This window comes from Bactrocera tryoni, chromosome 2 (assembly GCF_016617805.1).
Source record: "Bactrocera tryoni isolate S06 chromosome 2, CSIRO_BtryS06_freeze2, whole genome shotgun sequence".
Taxonomy (NCBI): Eukaryota; Metazoa; Arthropoda; class Insecta; order Diptera; family Tephritidae; genus Bactrocera; species Bactrocera tryoni.
In genome coordinates this window covers 12,135,900-12,155,452 of record NC_052500.1, presented here as the reverse complement: position 1 = coordinate 12,155,452, position 19,553 = coordinate 12,135,900, and the positions used below count along the sequence as shown (strand labels likewise).

General features: G+C 38.5%; 1 protein-coding gene and 1 long non-coding RNA gene across 2 annotated transcripts in view; one reads left to right on the top strand and one right to left on the bottom strand.

Annotated features, from left to right (window-relative positions):
- LOC120769209 overlaps positions 1-19,553 on the top strand; it is a 210,208-nt gene that overhangs the window by 84,356 nt on the left and 106,299 nt on the right. Inside the window, exon 6 of the long non-coding RNA XR_005704829.1 lies at positions 16,283-16,555. This is a non-coding gene — a long non-coding RNA (uncharacterized LOC120769209). The remainder of the gene's footprint in view (positions 1-16,282; positions 16,556-19,553) is intronic.
- Positions 1-19,553, bottom strand: part of LOC120769207 — a 132,797-nt gene that overhangs the window by 84,310 nt on the left and 28,934 nt on the right. The window contains 4 exon segments of the mRNA XM_040096101.1: positions 1,063-8,337; positions 10,175-10,501; positions 11,000-11,371; positions 13,046-13,177. Of these exon segments, the coding sequence (XP_039952035.1) occupies positions 1,063-8,337; positions 10,175-10,501; positions 11,000-11,371; positions 13,046-13,177 (8,106 nt within the window).

Here is a 19,553-nt window from a genome sequence, read left to right as displayed (position 1 = left end):
GGAGTTAACATATTAGCGAAGCTTAGAAACAAAATCTAGGAGTTATGTAGTTGTGCGTACGTCGTCGAGTTCTTACTTTTGGTTATTTCGTTTATTGTTTTAACTCTTGTTACACAGTCCGAGTCATTTATCTACTAATTTGGCAACTAACTCTTTATAGTTTTTCATTAAACCACTATTCTATAACCCTGGAGATCTGAACTTGGACTAAATTTGGACTTTCTCGGGTCAGCCCACAAGCAGGTTGTATGTTTTGATGAACTTAATCAAAGCATTTGACGTCGAGAAGTATTGTGAAAATGTAACATAAAACTCAAAAGCTGTGGGTTTACGGTCCAAGGGCTTGAGATATTAGGTTTTCAGAAGCTTTTGACGTCGAGAAGTTTTGTGAAAATGTAACATAAAACTCAAAAGCTGTTGAGTTTACGGTCTAAGTGCTTTGAGGTATCAGATTTTTAGAATTGTTCAAGCTTTTGACGTCTTGAAGTCTAGATTAATGGGATGCTGGGTGCAATTTCGTTGGGTTCAAGGGTAAATCCTTGGTAACTCGAAAAACTGAATTTGTCAAGAAACTAGAAATGGTAATTCAATGCGTGTACGCTTGTACTAGAACGCTGTGTATAGTTGACTTTGGAATAATCTGGGTTATACTATGAACTCAATTTAAATCTGTGATCTTTAAGAGATAGACCCCCATAGATAGATTCCCTATTCGTTTTCCCGTTTATTTCGTCCTAAAATATATTAGATTTAACTTCACCGGGGTATAAACTATTCTAGGTTATAGGCGTGTCAGTAGCTTCACATATCCTGCACACAATGTTTTTAGGCATTACACGGACCCCTGTGCGTATCATTTTATTGGTTAAGTAGGGTAGTAGGTTGTGTAATAAGGTAACTACGGAGTTAGCTCACTAAATGGGTTACACTAGGATATCAATTTTGTTGTTTAGTTTTAATTATTTTCTTTTCCAAAACTAAACCGTACCGTTATTAGCGTACATTAACTTTAACTTTATGTTGTTGTTGGGTGTTTTGGTACCTTTTCATGTTAGTACTTACGTTTACAAATACTATCCGAACAGTAGGTATTGGTCGGGCAGTCGCTGGTCATTTGACATGGTACGGGTAGTGGCTTACAACCGGCAATCCGATCGGCGGGATTACCGTCGTAACCATTACGGCATGCACAATGAGCTTGATGACCCTTAGGTATACATTCGGCATTCGTGCCACATTTAACATTCGCACAAACATCTTGACATTTGGATATACCGTTAATTTTGGTGCATTCAGCATGCGGGGGACAATCTTCGCTAGTTTCACACTCCACCGCGGTGCGACAACCTTCATTGTAGGGATCACCAACCAAACCGGGAGGGCAAGTACATTTAAATGAACCACGCGAATTGCGGCAACGTGCACCCGGACCGCATGGCGCATCCTTACAAAAGTCGACAACGTCACAACGTACGCGCGGATCACCGGTAAAGCCAGGCTGACAGTGACAAACCTGTTTATGATTTTCCGTGGTACATAGGGCATTTTCACCACACGGTTCGCCGATAAGGCAAGCTATTTTACACATATGATCATCGCATGTCTTATCATTGGAACACTCTGCGTCCGTAGAACATTCGATCTTTCGACAACCACTCTTCGGATCACCGAAGAATCCTTCCTTGCATTCACAGTCGGGTGCGTGGCTACGTGCTATACACTCAGCATTGCGTCCGCAAAGAGCGCGACCCAGACAAACATTCTCGCATGAAGCGCGTCCATACGTATCCTGTATACAGTTCTCATTCACATCACAGTCGTCGTCGTTACGACAAAGCACCTCCTTGGTGCAAATGCTATTGTGACAATATTGGAATTCGGGGCATGAAGAGTTCGAACGGCATGTGGGCTGACAAACGCCCTGTATGCACAATTGATCCGAGATGCAATCACGCACGGAACTACAGAGTGAAGCGCAGATGCCGTTGGTACATATTGTGCCTGAAGCGCACTGACTGTCTGTGTTGCAGTATTGTAGCGCGACACAGCCGAGTTGTGCATCGCCCGTTGTGCCACTTTCGCAGGTACAAACACCGATATGGTTCTGGGCAGTGCAACGCGCATTAGTACCACAAACATTTGGCAAAGCGCAGGGATCAATACATTTGGAGTCCATGCAGGTTTTCTCATTAGCACAGTCCTCGTTTTCCGAGCACTCGATGTAGACGCATTCAATGGATGGATCACCACGTGAATTGGGTGGACAAGTGCAAATGGCATTGTGTGATTGCGCCAAACAGGTGGCATTAAGACCGCAGACATTCTCGCGTTCACACGGGCTGCGACAGCGTGAATTTTGACAACTTGCGCTTGAGGGGCAATCCGAGTCGGTCAGACATTCGTTGGGATCTCGACAACCCACATGAATTGGATCGCCGATAAGACCTTCCGGACATTGGCATTGGTATGAGCCGGGTTGATTTTCGCAGAAAGCTGTGCTGTGGCAAGGTTGAGAGAGACATTCGTTGATATCTTCGCAGATGTTGTTTACGAGCTGGTAACCCTCGTAGCAAGTACATAACGCTTGATGATTTGAAACACTACAACTGCCTTTGCCGCATGAAATAAGATCGCATGGTTTGATGCAACGATTAGTCTCGTCATCGCAAGCCTTATCGCTGGCACAGTCCTCACTGACAATACATTCGACCTTGAAACAGCCGACTGTATGCTCGCTGGCATCACCCAAATGGCCGGGTGGGCAATAACAAGAGGCTTGATGATTTTCTGCATTGCAAAGCGCATTCGGTCCACAAGTGGTGTTGCTGCAGGGCTCTGTACACTTATCACTAATGCAAGCTAGATTGTTCGCGCAATCGTCATCCTTATAACATTCTTTTGGTTTAATGCAACCTTGTTGAGTTAGACCATCACCCACTGTGCCTTCGGGGCAAATACAGCGATAAGAACCGGGGAGGTTCTCGCAACGTGCCGTGGGATGACAAGGCTCCTCAGTACATTCATCAATGTCGGAACAACCGAAGGGTGTGCCAATAAAACCGGCAGCACATTTGCATTTACCGCTGAGACAGAGTTCTGTAGGTGGACAATCAGCATCGGAGTCACAGCCAGGTTGGCAAGTGCCGTCATTATTACATATTTCACCAGGCAAACAGTTGTTGCTTGTGTAACAAACTTTGCGACAAACATTCTGATAGCAACGTTCGCCGATTGCACAAGCCGTTGTCTTCTGACAGGGCAAATTACATTGGTTGCCGATACACATATGACTGCTTGGGCATTGATTGGTAGCCAAGCATGGCGCCGGTACACGTACACAACCTTGATCGGGTGTGGGATTACCCTCGAATCCTTCGGGGCAAGTGCACTGGCTGAGATGTTTGTCGATGCTACAGAGCGCATTGGGACCGCAAATGCCACCTGTCTTGCAGGGATCGCCACATTTATTGTTGATGCATGATTGGTCCGATGGGCAATCCTTATTGCTGCGACAGCCAAGGACGCAAAGGCCATCCAAGCAGGCCAAACCCGATGTACACTGACTATGGTCCAAGCAAGGTATTACACAAATATTACTCAAACATTTTTCTCCTACCGAACAGTCGTTTGCATTACGGCAAGCTACTCGACATTGTCCATTGTAGCAAATTTCACCTCCACAGTCGATGTCAGACCTACATCTAGACACTGAACGTACACATCCTTCTTTAGGTGATTCACCATTTTGTTGGAACTTCAATGGGCAACTGCAAACTGGTTTGCGATTAACCACCTTACATTCGGAGTTCTGACCGCAAGCGTTCTCACAGGGATCAATGCAACGACCACCAGCACAAATGGTATTTGCTGGACAATCGGCATCGCCATTTGGACATTGGCCTACTGGACGACAGCCGGTTGTTTCGGGTTCGCCGATGAAATTTTCGGGACAGCGGCACATTGGTCCAGTTGGTGTGACCTCACAAATGGCAGAATGATGACATGTGCCGGGCTGACAGCCGCTAACTTTTGTGCACTCCACTTCGGGCATGGGATTTCCTTTGAAGCCTGGTGGACATTGACACACGGCACGATGATCTTCAGCAATACAAATGGCGTTTTCTCCACAGGACTCTTCATCGCAGACATCGTAGCAAGTATGTGTCATACGGTTACACATTTTGGTTGGTGGACAGTCGTGATTGTAGACACATGGTACGCTCTGACAGCCATTGAATGGATCATTTGGATCACCAGCATATGGTCCTGGTGGACATTGGCACTGAGCGATGTGATTATTAGTGATGCATACGGCACGTGGACCGCACTTAACACTCTCACAAGCTGGTCGGCAAGTCAGACTCTCAGTAGGTCCATATTTTACACATGCTTCCGATTCGGCGCATTCAGCATTGGTGCGGCATTGATTCTTCGTCACTGGCTGGCAGCCATTTCGATCGTTTGGATTGCCAACGTAGCCGGTTAGACAATCACAGCGTCCCTCGTGATTACGTGCTACACAAACTGAATTGGCCGGACATGTAAATTCATCGCAGATTGAGACACACTTGAGTACACCGACCACGTCGGGTCTACAGCCGGAAGCAGCTGGACAGTCCGTATCACTTGTACAGTCAGGCAGTGAAGGTTTTTCACAAGTTGAAGTGACGGGATTCCAAACAAAGCTATCGGCGCAATTGCATAGCGCATGTCCATTCGCATCAATGTTGCACACTTCATTCGTGCCACAAACGACCTTCGAGCAACGGTTGATGCATTCCTTGGTGCCGTGCATATCGGGTGTACACGAGTAACCCGCTTCACAGTCATTGTCCGATTTGCATTTATCCTCTTCATCTGGAACTTTTCGTTCGGGTTGGCAACCCACTTGTAGATTGCTTGGATTGCCGAAATAACCATCAGTGCAGATACAAGACGAACGATGATCGTTTGACACGCAAAGCGCATTCGGACCGCACTGAATCTTTGAGCAGGCATCAACACATTTGCGCAAACCTTTGCCCAATTGGAAGCAAATTTCCGAGAGCTTACAGTCGGCATCGTTGTTGCATTGACCACGGATGGTGCAGCCGCTAGTGGTGTCGTATGGATCTCCAATATAACCGAGTGGACAAATACACTTACCGCCATCGCAGGCAGCTCTTGGGCCGCAGGCAGTCTTTGAGCATAAATTCTTGCACTTGCCGCTCTCACAAGTGTAGCCATCGGGACATTCGACGCGGGCATTACATTCGCATCTATCAGCATCATTACAGAATGTAGTATCGACAGGTTGGCAACTGCTGAACGGATCACCAGCGAATCCGGATAGGCAGAGACACTCGAAACCGCCATGTGTATTGAGACAGGCTGCATTGAGACCACAGGGTTTGTTCACACACTCATCTACATCTTGGCAGCCCACGTAGGCGTTACCCGTGAACCCTTGTGGGCAGATACAACTGATTTGTTGACCATCAGCACGACATTCAGCATTCGTACCGCAGCTATTGGGTGCGCAAATATTCTTGTTTTGTGGACCACAACCCTCGTAGGGATTGCCCGTTGTGCCGGGGTTGCAAGCGCATACGCTATTGCCGAAACCATACTCACAGTGCGCATTGTCACCGCACTTCGGTTCACATTCAGCATATTTAACAGGTGGTACACACACGAGATCTGGATTGCCGATAAAGTTGGGTTCACAAACACATTTGCCACTATTCCTGTCACAAGTAGCTCCAATGCCACACACCACGCCGTCACAGCGTTCCTTACAGCGTCCGTTGATGCAAACTTGACGCTCAGCGCATGGACGTGAGGCACTACATTGATCTGTTGAGCAGGAGCCACCTGGGAATGGATTGCCGAAGGAACCTTGTGGACATTTACAGGTTGGTCCCTCTGCCGTTGGTATGCAGAGAGCGCTCTCTCCACAAATGATATCCTTACATTGTGATACACAATCACCGTTTTGATCTTTGCTATAACCGACGCGGCAACGACACCAGCCGGCATGGTTGTCAGTCTCACAGAATGCATTGGGTCCACAAAGTAAGCTGGAGCATGGCGACACACAAGTGCCTTCAACGCAAGCCAAATTGCTTGCACAGTCTTCGTTGGCAGTGCATTTACTCTTTGGTACGCCGGTTTCCAGTATACAGCCGCTCTTGTATGGATCACCTGTGAAACCTTTCGGGCAGACACATTGATAACCGCCCTTCTTATTAACACAGTAAGCGCCATAAGCGCAAGGCAAGTGCGCACACTCATCCTCATCGGTACAACCCATAAGCGGATCTCCTTTGAATCCCGGTTCACACATACATTGTGGTGGATCGGTTGGTGTGCATTTGGCGTTGATGCCACAAGGGAAACGTTCGCAAGGACTTTTACACTTGTTGTTGTCGTAGAGATCCAAGAAGAATGGTGGTGGACAGACACATTCGCCAGGTTGCACGCATTTCTCGTTCGTGCCACATTCCTTATCGGCAGCGCATTTACGTTGCGCTGGCGCACAGAGTCCATGGTAGGGGTCGCCGTTATAGCCCTCAGGGCATGCACACGTGAAACCGCCGGGTATATTAATACATTCAGCGCCAAAAGCGCACACTTGTGAGTCACGTTCCACACATTCATTCACATCAACGCATGAACCATCGGGTCCGGTCTTATAGCCTTTCGGACAGGCACAGTAACTAACGCCACCAGCGATTGAAATACACTCAGCACCGTTCGGACATTTCTTATCCTTTGAGCAATCGGCGAGTATACAACTGTTGCCGACCAACTTGTAGGGTGGTTGACATTGACATTCCGATGATTTGCATTGCTCGCACATAACGAAGGGATTGCCGCTAAAGCCTTGTGGACATTTACATTCATAACTACCGGGTAGATTTTTACAAAGCGCATTAAGGCCGCAAGCCGCCTTCTGACGATTCGGCGAACATTCATCCATATCCTGACAGAGACCTGACTCTGCATTGCGTTCGTAGCCTTGTCGACAAATACACACGCCACTACCGGTATATGAGTCTGTGACGCAGGTTTCACCCGGCGAACAGGGATTCGAGTCGGAACAAGTGAATGCGACTTTTCCTGCAGTGCAGCCCTCACGGTAGGGATCACCGCTTGCGCCACTTGGACACTGGCAAAGATAACCACCAGCTGTATTGGTACAGATAGCATTCGCTTGACATGGGTTCGTCTTACATTCGTCGATGTCATTACAACCGCCGGGTGTATTGGGGCTGCCAGTGTAACCCTCGACACACAAGCATTGCGCTTGGCCATTAGCCAACATGCATTGTGCGTGAGCGCCACAATTAACCGCTTCACAAGGATGACGACAATCATTGCCGATATTGGGTTGTGGACATAGACAACGTTTTTCCGCATCACAAATCGCATTACCGGGACAGTCGTTGTTTGAAGCGCACGTAACAATCGGTACGCAACGCACGGTGGGATCTGGATCGGCGATCGAATCGGCTGGACAACGACAGGTATAGCCGCCATTCATATTAACACATTCCGCACCTTCACCACACTTATTGCCTACGCGACATTCATCCACGTCGAGGCATTTGGCATGCGGATCGCCGGAAAAGCCTGATGGACAGGCGCAACTAAAGCTACCCAACGTATTTGTGCACGTCGCATTGATGCCACAACTGCCAAAGGGACCATGTACCGCATCACACTCGTCAATATCCACACAACCGGCTGAGATGTCACTGGGATTGAAAGTCCAACCGTCCTCGCAAATACAATAAGCCTCATTGCCATCCGGTTTGCAGTAAGCATGCTCGCCACAGTGCACATCCTCACAGGGTTCCTTACAAGCTATGCGCGGCGGTGTGCCCACAAAGCCAGCCTCACAATCGCAACGGAACGAACCGGGCGTATTTATACATTGTGCGTGCACGCCACAGGCGTCCGCATGCGTGCGACATTCATCGATGTCCACACAACTGGAGCCAATCGGTTCGAAGCCATCCAAACAAAAACATTGATTCTCAATACATTCAGCATTGTTGGTGCAATCGAAACTGCTGCGACAAAGTATATTAACATCGACCTGTTCGCAGGCCACTTTCGGGTCTGGCTTTCCATCGAAGCCCTGTGGACACTTACAATTATAGCCGGGTACGGCATTTTCGCATATGGCATGTGTGCCGCAGGGTTTCTCTAGTGCGGTACACTCATCGATGTCCGTGCAGCCGCGGAAGGGATCGCCGGTGTAGTCCGTTTTACAGGTGCAGACAAAGCTGCCGACGGTGTCGGTGCAGATCGCATTCTCGCCACAAGGATTGTCCTGGCACTCGTTGATGTCTAAAGTGCGCGCATAAACGGGTGCGTATCAAATTGGTGTAATGTGACGTTGTCGTTGCACGTGCGGAGTGGTGCAAAAATATTGATTCAAACGTTGCAATCGGTTGATTTGGTGGTTCGCGTGGTGTTATTATCGTTTTCGGTTCGGTTTGGTTGGTTGGATGGGGTTTCAAGGTAGTTGGATGGTAGGCGTTGTTGGTTGCAGTGATGGTATTGATTGGTGTTTTTTTTTGGTTTTTTGGTTCATAGTGGTTGTGGTGGTGGTGTTGTTGGGAGAAGGTTGTTAAATTAGTTAAAAATTAAACAAAGAACAAATATACTTGGTTACAATGTATTCATGAATGTAATGAGTTTGATGTAAATAATATACGAGAAATGTATGTGTAGGAATAGCGTGAAAATAGGCAGTAGGAGACGAGCGAAAACTGAAACGAAGGCTACGAAAAAGCTGTCGCAAACCTAGAGTCTTACTTGAATGCAAATGCAGCTCTTTAATAGAATGAGAGTAATAGCAGTTAAGAAAGCTTCAAAAGCAAGCGCGCTATGAAAGCTTTTGTAAGTTTTAGCAAAGTGTAGAGTTGTTGAAAGTTTTCCCAGCAAATATTTTCGATAAATCGAAGCTTTCACTGTATGAAGCTTTAAACGCAGTTTCAAAAATTTGCGAGGACGTACGAGAGTAAGGTCTAAATATTGACAAGAGGCTGAGCTTTCGTGAACAAATGCTGTTGTTGGTTATGAAAGCTTTTAATCCATAACTTTAAGAACTTTTTTAAGAAAAATTTGTAATAAGGACTGAAAAGCTTTAAACTTGGTAAAACCAACATTTGCTATAAATAGATGTTTTCACTGTGTGAAGCTTTAAGCACTGTTTACAAATTTTGCGAGGACACGCGAATATATAATCTGAAATGTTCACAAGAGCTAAAGCTTTCATTAACGAATACTGTTGTTGATGATCGGAGCTTTCAGGAGCTTTGAGAACTTTTTTCGTAGAAAAGGTTGTCATCTCTTGTTTTTTCGTTCTCCTTATTTGATAGAAACTTTAAGCTTGTTAAGATTTCCAAGCTTTGTATGAAATTTATATATTATTAAAATTTTTAAGGAGTTTTGATAACGGTTCCAATGAAGTATCATTTTTTGCCGTATATATGTATCTCTCCTTTAAAGGTACATCTTGAACTATGAAAGCATGAATTGAAGTTGTATATTATATATTCGGCAAAATTGCAACCGGATGAAAGCTGTGCGGATGCTCAAATAGTTCCAACACCCAGTGATATTATCGTAATTTTGTTTATAGGTAAGAAAAGCTCACTCGTTAGCATCCTCTTTATAAGAGTTGAAGAGGGAGAGAAAGAAAGAACGGGCGCTTTTGCGCTACGAACTGCGAACTTTTGAAAGCTTTAAAGATTGATAGCCGAAGCATTATTTAAGCCTTAAAAGCTTCATAATTTTTAAGCACGTCTGCGAAAGTTTGTATTAGAAACGGCCAGATTTTATTGTTGAAAATATTTTTGTGCGTCATTGAAAGCTTTTGGTTTGCTGGGAAGCAAGTTGTAAAAAGTGTTCAAAGTATAGGAAAGCATTTAGAGTTTGCGGTGTTTGTTTAAAGCATCGCTTTAGAAGCTTGTAGTGTGATGCGTAAAAAGCTTGCAAGCCTTGCGCTCAAACGGGTTTAGTCGAATTTTGAAAACGCTTAAACTCTTTTTAGTTAAGTGTAAGCTTTGAAGATATTATTTCAGATTAATTTGTGAGCTTTCAAGTAAAGCTTGCAAGCTTTCGTCATTTATATGCAAAAGCTTACTACTATACAAATACTACAATAAGCGATACTAACTTTCACAATGCAAATACCCCTGTCCTTGAAAGCCGCTCGGACATAAGCAACGATATGAGCCCGGAAAGTTAATGCATTTTGCGTTCGTGCCACACTTGGCCACACCATTATCCATATTACATTCATCGATATCGACACAAGCTAAACCGGCGCCGGTTACCCTTAGTGTTGTGCCATTGCCGCCATAGATACCGCCGCCACCCAGACTATACTCCCGTTCGAATTCGAGCGCATAGCCGGGCGGACAATGGCACGCAAAGCTACCGCCAATATTCACGCATTCAGCACCCAAACCGCATGGATTGTTAGTGGAGCATTCGTCGACGTCTACGCGATGTTGATACGAATGAGCACGAGTGGTAAATGTGGGTTGAGACGTCGTCGATAAATTTGGCATGTGCGTGCGGTGCGTTTATGTATGGGGTGTTTGGGTTAAATAATTTTCGATATTGCCACATGTGATGTTTTATTTTGTTTATTATTGTTGGCGTTTTAGTTGTTAAATGCATTTTGCGTGTTGTTGTTGTCGTTACGGTTTTTATTTTATTTTTGTATGTGTGTGCAAAAACAATTCGAGTTGTGAATTTATGGTTTTGTGCCACCGTGGTTAACATTAAGTGTACGTTGTTGTTGTTTGAATATTTTTTAAATCGAATTTTGTGTTGTATGCGCATGAAAGTGCAATGGTTAAATTTATTTTGTTTTGATTTTTCCGTGAGGGATGCAAATACATAAAAGAGAACAACAAATGAATACCATATACTTAGTCTTGAGATTTCGTTCAAGAAAAGCGTAGCGGCAATTTTTCAATTTCTCGACACTTACCTTCACAACCTTGACTGGGATCACCCGCGTAGCCATCGGGGCAGATACACTTGAAGCTACCGTCCGTATTCAGGCACTGCGCATTACGACCGCATGGCGAACGCGCACACTCATCATAGTCGGCACAGCCGTTGGCGGAGCGCGCATCACCGTCGTAACCCTCCGGGCAGTCGCAGCGATAACCGCCCTCGAGGTTCGTACAGATGGCGCCTGGGCCGCAGGCATTCGGATGCGTGCACTCGTCGATGTCCGTACAGCTGTAATATGGATCGCCATGGTAGCCTTCGGGACATGCGCAGGTGTAATTGCCGGGCGTGTTGATGCATTGCGCACCAGTGCCGCAGGCCGTGGGACTTTGGCACTCGTCGAGGTCTAAAGGGGGGAAAAATTGGTAATGTGAGACTCAACTTGCAAAAGAAATTAAAATTTTTTTTATAAGAAAAAAAGCTTTTTATAGAAATAAGCTTAAAGAGCTTAAGATAAAAATATATTCAAATAAAATAAAAATATACAATAAAAACTACAAACTTTTTAAATATATAATACATCTGTGAACAATAATATATGCAAATGTATCGATAACCGAAATATATCGATACATCGATAACATTTTTTATTAATAATTGAACTAAATCTGTAAACAATAATATACCGAATCCATCGATAAAAATCGATAACTTTTTTGTAATAAAAAATTCTAACATTTGTAGTATAAATATCTGTAGCTTAAGTAGAATTTAACAAAATACCTATGAGCTTAACCTGTAAATAATGTTTTACCCAAAATCGATAATTTTATTTTATAATATCAGTTATCAACACAAGCAAGTAATTCATCACGGTAAAATTAAATAAAAAATTTAGAATGAATAAAGCACCTCACGTTTTCTGTCTAAAAGTCACTTAAATTTTTAAAATATGTTGCAAATTATCGCTAATATGACAAACGTTTTAGAAGAGATTATTTATATTGAATTAAAAAAAAAAGTGTTTGTATATGAATGAGTTTCAAGAAATATTTTCACTAATGTCTGGTTTCTGAATTTAATCGATTTGATATACATCGATATTTAAATTATATCGATAAACATATATTTCAATATTTCAGCTGAACATGCAGCGATACTTTTCTATGTATACAATAATAATCTTCTACAATAGTTTTTTTTTTAAAGTAAAACTAAATTTTCAAAAATTCAATAAATTAAATCGATAAATATTCAGTATTGAAAAACAAAAATAAACTAAATTTATTTTGAATCGGCTGCTTACTGAATACTGTCCTTGCTTATAACAATTTCTTATTTGTGTATAAGTTATCAATAAGTGATTAAGCGAAATTTTGAGATGCAGTTATCGATAATTTTAAGTTTGTATTTAAAAAATTTTGGTAAAAAATATTCAACTATTTTTGTTTCCTTCGATATAAAAGCTATCTTTGGAAAAATCGATAACTAACAATTTCGATAACCGATAAACGATAAATAATCGATTAATATTTATTGGAAGTTCAAATTTTAATGGAAAGATGAAAAATTAATCGAAAACTCACATTTTCGAAAATTAATCTGCATTAATCTAATAATTTTTCGTTTTCTTAGAAACAGTGTACATATATAAAATCTGTTTTTTGTGTTTTTGTTCATACCACTGGGAATCTTAGAATGTTCTCAGTATTTATAGAACATTAAATTATTTATTTCCTTGAAAACAATTTGAAAACGCGGATGATATCATTCTAAGCCGCAAAGTTTTCATATAACCTTGGAATCTACCCTATACCTCTGTGCATACCGCAACAAATTGTATTTGATATGCAACAAACGAAAAAAAAAAATAAATAAAATATCACTATGCGTCCCTACTTTGCGTAGATTTTCAAAGCAAATAATAATTAATTGCCAAACAATACGGGCCACTAGCTTACCTCTTCCTGTTACCCATCTATTTGTATTGTTTTTTATATGAAAAGGGTTATAAAAAAGTGTTAAATTCTTAGTTTGAAAACCCAAGCACCAAAAGCATTTTAAGTTAATTCAGACTTACCTGTGCACAGCACCTCGCCATCGCCCTCATAGCCGTCCCTACATTTGCAGAGATAGTGCGCTGGCAGATTGCAGCACTCGGCGTTCTCGACGCAACGCGCTCTTATCGTAGGATCTTGGCATTCGTCGATATCTATATGCGTGTGTGTGTGTGAGTGCGCAGCATGTATGTAAGGAGAAGAAGCAATGTGATGAAGCAAAAATATTAGAGGATTAAGGCGTAGCAAATTTTTATAAATATGACGTCATGTGTGTTTATTGTTTTTGTATGTGTGTGGTTAAGGGCTTAGGCATTGGAATTGAACGCTTCAATGAATTGATTAATGTTATGAATGCCAAGGTCGGCGTTTTTTATAGCTGTCCTAATCATTTTCCTTTTATTTCTTCTAACTAATAAATTAACGTTGAAATGTGCGTCCATCACTTTGGACAACAACGAATGGGCCCCCACAGACTCTCTTATTTACGCACCATTGCAAAACGAAAGACTTAAGCGACAAACTTTACTTGACTTGCCCTGCTGGCTGCCTTTGAGTTTTGCCGCTATTGGCCTTGTTGTTACGCAGTTTTCATGCATCACCGCCAACTAATGCGTATGCTGCACTTTATGAGTACAGCAACAACAATAAACCACAACAATTGACACACACTTGCAGCTAGTATGTTCCGCATGCGTAATTGCCGCAAACTTTGGCCTGTCAGCGCATCATTATTTGGCATTGATTATGCAAATTGAAGGTAATTTCTTAATTTTTTCCATTTTTTTCATAAATGTTTGTTGTTGTTTGTTTGTTTTTTGTGCAATTTGTATATGTTGATTTGTGCGCTGACACTTCATTGTCATGTTGTGGCAAGTGCGGCGGCAGTATTGCGTGCCTGCATATGCAATGTCAGTGGCGCGTGAATTTATGCAAATTGCAAACAATAAATTGAGAAAATATTATAAAATGCACCGCTTTGACATGCAGTTCAAGGTTGTAAGGTGGTTTTGCAACTGATTTGTTTTCAAATCACTTTTAGTGGATTTATTTGAAAATTAAGAATTTAATTTTTAATGTTAGGTATGTGTTTAATTAAATGTACTTAATTATATGTATTTGACAAAAAACCGAAAAAAAATTATAAGGAAAAGTTTTTGAAAATTTTTAAATATTGGTTTTAGTATATTTTATTTAATTATAATTAAGTTTTTTTAATTATTTCATGTTATTTAAGACTTCACTTTATTTTGTGTTATTTTTACTTAACTTAAAGTTATTTTTCATTTTATCTTTATCGTTAATTTTAATTTAAATTAAATTATAATTTTAATTTTAATTTGAAGTTTAAGTTTAATTTTAATTTAATTTTAATTTGTTTTTTAATTTAATTTAATTTGATTTGAAATGTAGTAAGCATGGGTTTTAAAATATTTTTTATTTTTATTTAATTTTAATGAATTTTTTTTGTAAGTTACATGTTGGTATATATTATATGAGATTTCATTTTATCTTATATTAATTTTATTTAATTTTAGTTTTAAATTGAATTTGATTGTAATTTATTATATAAATTTTAATTTATTTTTTAATCAAATAAAATTTCGTTTAATTTAATTTAGTTCAATTTTAATTTGCAAATTTAATTAAATAAAATTTTATCTAACCCCATTTTATTTTATTTTGCCATCTACAAATCTCACACCGTTCAAATTAAAAAAAACAAAAGCAACAACAAAAATTTGTCCTGAAAAACTGCAACTCTCCCACAATCGCGTTTTCAAAAAAGCACAAAAATCAATTTCCACCACAACTCTACCTCTGCACTACCCCTCCGTAAAGTGCTTCATGCTTTTCAACCTTGCAAGGTTAATGTATCTATTACCGATTGCCTGGCGTCGCTTGTTATTCTACGGCATAGATCATTAAAATACTTTTACCGCTTTTGGTATTTTCTCCAACTTACTCCAGCTTGCAAGTGGTTATTGCGACTGCAGCGCTTGTCTGCAGTTCAAAGAGTTAATAGGCGCTTAAATTTTTTCGGGCTTACAAATGTGTTCTTTCGTTGGCCATTAGATTGGACATTCTTCATTACCGTAAATGGCATGCATCTAATTGATTTTATGTTGCTTGAAATTTGTTGTTGTTGCTTTCTTTATTTTATAGTCGCGTGAAAGGTAAAAGCTTGCAGAAGGAAGAGCTGATTTGAGAAATTCATTTATTATGCTTGCATTGGAATGTCTCAATTTTTAAAGAATATTCATCGAATGTAGTAAATTGCTAATAAATTTCATAAAGCTTCAGTTTTGAAATTTCGCAATCCCGGAATTTCGAGATTTTTGCTTAAATGGAAAATACAAAGAATTGTCTGTTTATAAACGAGAACAAACATGTTTACGAAGTAAAATATTTAGGATGCCGAAAATATTAATACCGAAATTTCGGTATTAACTTAAATCTTTTCTTATGTTTAACAGAGAATATGTTTTAGTGTTCCACGCATTTTTTCGCAGATTTGAAATGTCACAATCCCGAAATTTCGGGATTATTATTTGCATGAAAAATATTAAGAATTGCTTCTTTATAAACGGGAACAAACTAGTTTACGAGCGAAATCTTTGGGATCCCGTATAAATGAATCCCGAAATTTCGGCATACATATACATACATATGTAATTAAATGTATTCTTATGTACATACATATGTACTATGTATGTTTAGCAGTAAATATGCTCTAAGCAATTTTTTGCAGATTTGATATGTCGCAATCTCGAAATTTCGGTATTACCACCTAAATAAAAAAAGCGAATAAAAATGGTATTACAACGAAATATTTCTTGATCCCGAAAATATGAATCCCGAAATTTCGCGATTACTACTTTAAAAAATACAAAGATAATTGTATCCTTCTAAATGCGAATAAAAATAATAAATATAACGAAATATTTCGGGATCCCGAAAATATTAATCCCGAAATATCGGTCTTTAATTAAATGTTTTTTTATGTTCAACAGTAAATCTGTTGTTACCGTTTGGCAGAATTTTTTTTTTTCATATACTTTTTTGCAAAATATATTTATTTTTCAGCGTTCTTAAAACAAATCAAGCCTCTTTTATTCAAGCTAGGTTTCTATACTTTTTTTATAAACACTACCTGCTTACTTTTGGGTATTTTTGTGTCTATAAGTACATTCTCTACTTTTGCTAATTGTATGCTAAATTTTTATATTTATGTGAATTTATATTTTTTCTATTTTTAGTTTGGGCGCGTGTAAAGCTTCACGCCTTCAAAGATGCTCCAAAATGCGTCCAAAAATCGTAATTTGGTGTAAATACATATACATATGTATGTATGTATGTATTTAGTACCAACTGTGTTCAAACTCAAATTGATGACCTCGAAAGCGTCCGCTCCCGCCTAATGAGGCGCCATTTAACCACTGCCTCTGCTTGAAGAGCGAAGAGCATAATACAATATGACAACAATATCCAAAAATGGCCGTTGGTTCGCTATTAAGTCCACGTAGAAGCGGGTAAGTAATCAAATTCTACATTTCACACAAATTAAATTCACCAACTTATTCCAGTAGTGTTAAAGAAACAAGTGTCTGAAATTAGTTTTGGACTTAAAGAGTGCATACATATGTACATACATATATATATATACATATATGTACTATATTTACGTACATAGTGAGACGAAAAATAATAATTGTACTAATTTTGCACAGAAAAGGTCTACATGCTGGCGCTTGGTTAATTAAGTCAGCACACTCATTATTAATTTTTTTTTTCATTTCTTCTAAGTTAGAAAAGCATGAAATAGAAAAAATTTAAAACAATAAAAAAATGGTAACGCCTGACATCTTTAGGCTTATTTGCTTTAAATTTTTTTTATCTTTATAAATTTTAAAATTTTTTTCTGAAAAGTTTGACCTTGACTACTAGTTGCCAACACGTATGTATATGCCTGTACAACAGCTTAATACCATATGTACATATGTACGTATTCCTGTGAAAAAATATACATATATGTATAATGCTTGTTCGTATGTAAAGCCGCCATTTCATACCCGCATTTGTGCTGGCAAGTAATTAATTTCCACACCACCGCGGCACTTGTAGCAAGCAGTTATGCTGATGTTTCTAATTTTCACGCATGAGCTCATCAAGCATGGCTTGAGTTAAATGTTTTTGGCTGTTTGCAGAATTTTTTTTAATATCTGTGGTTACAGGAAGGAGCCAATTTTATTTTATTAATATTTTTTTAATTATTTTTTTCCCCCTCACCAAGAGCCGAAAAGGCTGTCACGTCAATCATATTTTTGCCGCCATTTGTTATAAATTGATTTAAATTAATTAATAATGATGCATAGCAAAGCTTTGTTTTTTTTTTTAAATTAAAGCGAGAAGTTTCGGCGCTATGGTAGTAAATTTTGGATTTTGATTTATGTCAAAAAATTTCGTCACACTGGCAACATACAAGGCGTTATTAGAGTGAAGGTTAAACGGACTTGATTTTTTTGGGTTGTTTGGTCTAAAACTCAATTTGTTAATAAAAACAGGTGGCATGTTTAAGAGTTTTAGGTAAAAAACCAAGTAATCGCAGACAAAAAACAGCACAACAGGATGTAGTTTACTTATGTTTAACGTTCTTTGGTGGGCTGCCACTTGTTGTTTTGAAACGATCGTTAAATTTTAGTGCTTGCAGTAGGCTCTTTGGTGGAAATATTTATTTTTTTTTTGGTTTTTTTAGAGGAAAGTTGATATATGTATGTATATACATTTATTAAATTAAAAAAATTTGTGAGATAAGCCAATTATTTTTCAGTAGGGTTGCCATAAGTTGACAATTTGTAGACTAATTATGGACACACTTCTAAGCTAAGCCAATCATTTTTGTTTATTAAATTAAATAAAAAATTACTACAAATATTTCTAACTAAAAAGTTTCAAGCGGTAATCGCAGATATTTTTGAAAGGGGTTGCCAGCTGTACAAAAATTTAAATTCGTTGAGGTTGATTAGAAGAATAGCTCAGAAATTAATAATAACAATATCGTTATCGAAATAAAGTGGTTTAAGAGCGCTTTCAATTGGCACATGTTGAAAATTTTTATAATAATTATGGATAAATTAGTGATTTATTTGCTTAACTTTTGTTTAATAAATTAATTAAAATTTAGTACTAATATTTCGAACTGAAACGTTCAAGTGTCTTTCGCAGATATTTTTGAGAAGGGTTGGTAACTGCACAAAAATTTAAATTCTTTGAGATTGATTAGCTTAGAAATGTATAATAACAATAACGTTATCGAAACAAAGTGGACTAAGAAAGCTTTCGGTTGAAAATTTTTTTTAAAAGTTGCCAGCTTTTTAAATTTGCAGAAATTGAAGTACTTGAAAGCTGAAATATTGCCGAATATACAGCCAAATATAAATAAGTTTCCAATTTTTTTAGTTTTTATTTAAAATTTAGGCTTAAAAACGCCATTAAAAACATAGTACTATTATTTTTGATAAAAATTTAAAAAAAATAAATAAATTTTTCTATTATTGCGCACACAATTCTTTTTTCATTATACAGTTTTATATATTGAATTTAAATACCAATTGGTATTACAAATTTAGTTCCTTAAATAAAATTTTTTAATAAAAATTTAGTTTCTTTATAATGTTTTTGTAATTATTTTTGAAAAAAAAAATTTATGGGAAAAAATATAAAATTATATTATTATTGCGCACACGATTTTTTCTTTATCTAATTTTTTATTAAATTAAACAATCAAATTTTTTATTAAAAATTTAATTTTTTTTAAGAAACATTTTTAATTATTTTTAAAAATTTTTATATTAAAATTTTTTATGATATTTTTATAAAAAAAAAAAATTATTATTTTAATTTTTATAAAACAATTTTTTTTATGGGAAAAAATATAAAATTTTATATTATTGCGCACATGATTTTTTTCATTATTTAATTTTTTATATTTATTTTAAGTTTTATAAGTAAAAATTTATAGTACAAATTTAGTTTTTTATATAATTTTTTTAATTAGTTTTGAAAAATTTTTTAAGTTATTTTTGAAGAAAATTTTTATAGGAAAAATATGCAATATATATTATTGCGCACAAAATTTGTTCATTATTTTTGCCTAAAATATTTTCGCGCTATTAATCATTTTCGCACCCTTCTTTAATTTGTTGCGCTTTGTTGCCACTTGCCTGCTCTCCATGTAGTTGTTATTGTAGTTATGAATATTCGCTACTTTACTACTGCGGCCCGCAATCATTATGATTGTCGCTCGACCTGTCATCATTAGCGGCATTAATTAAATGAGCCGCGTAAATTTGCGCACTTTAGCGAACGCTGAGGCTGCCAGCCGGGGGCAATGTTCATATTCGTATGAAGATATACATATGTATAAACAGAATATATATGTACATAAAAGTTATTTTTTCATATATTTAGTCACGTATGTTGCACCCTGCATGCGTCTACATGTTGCAACAGCAGCGTTAATTGCGCGTG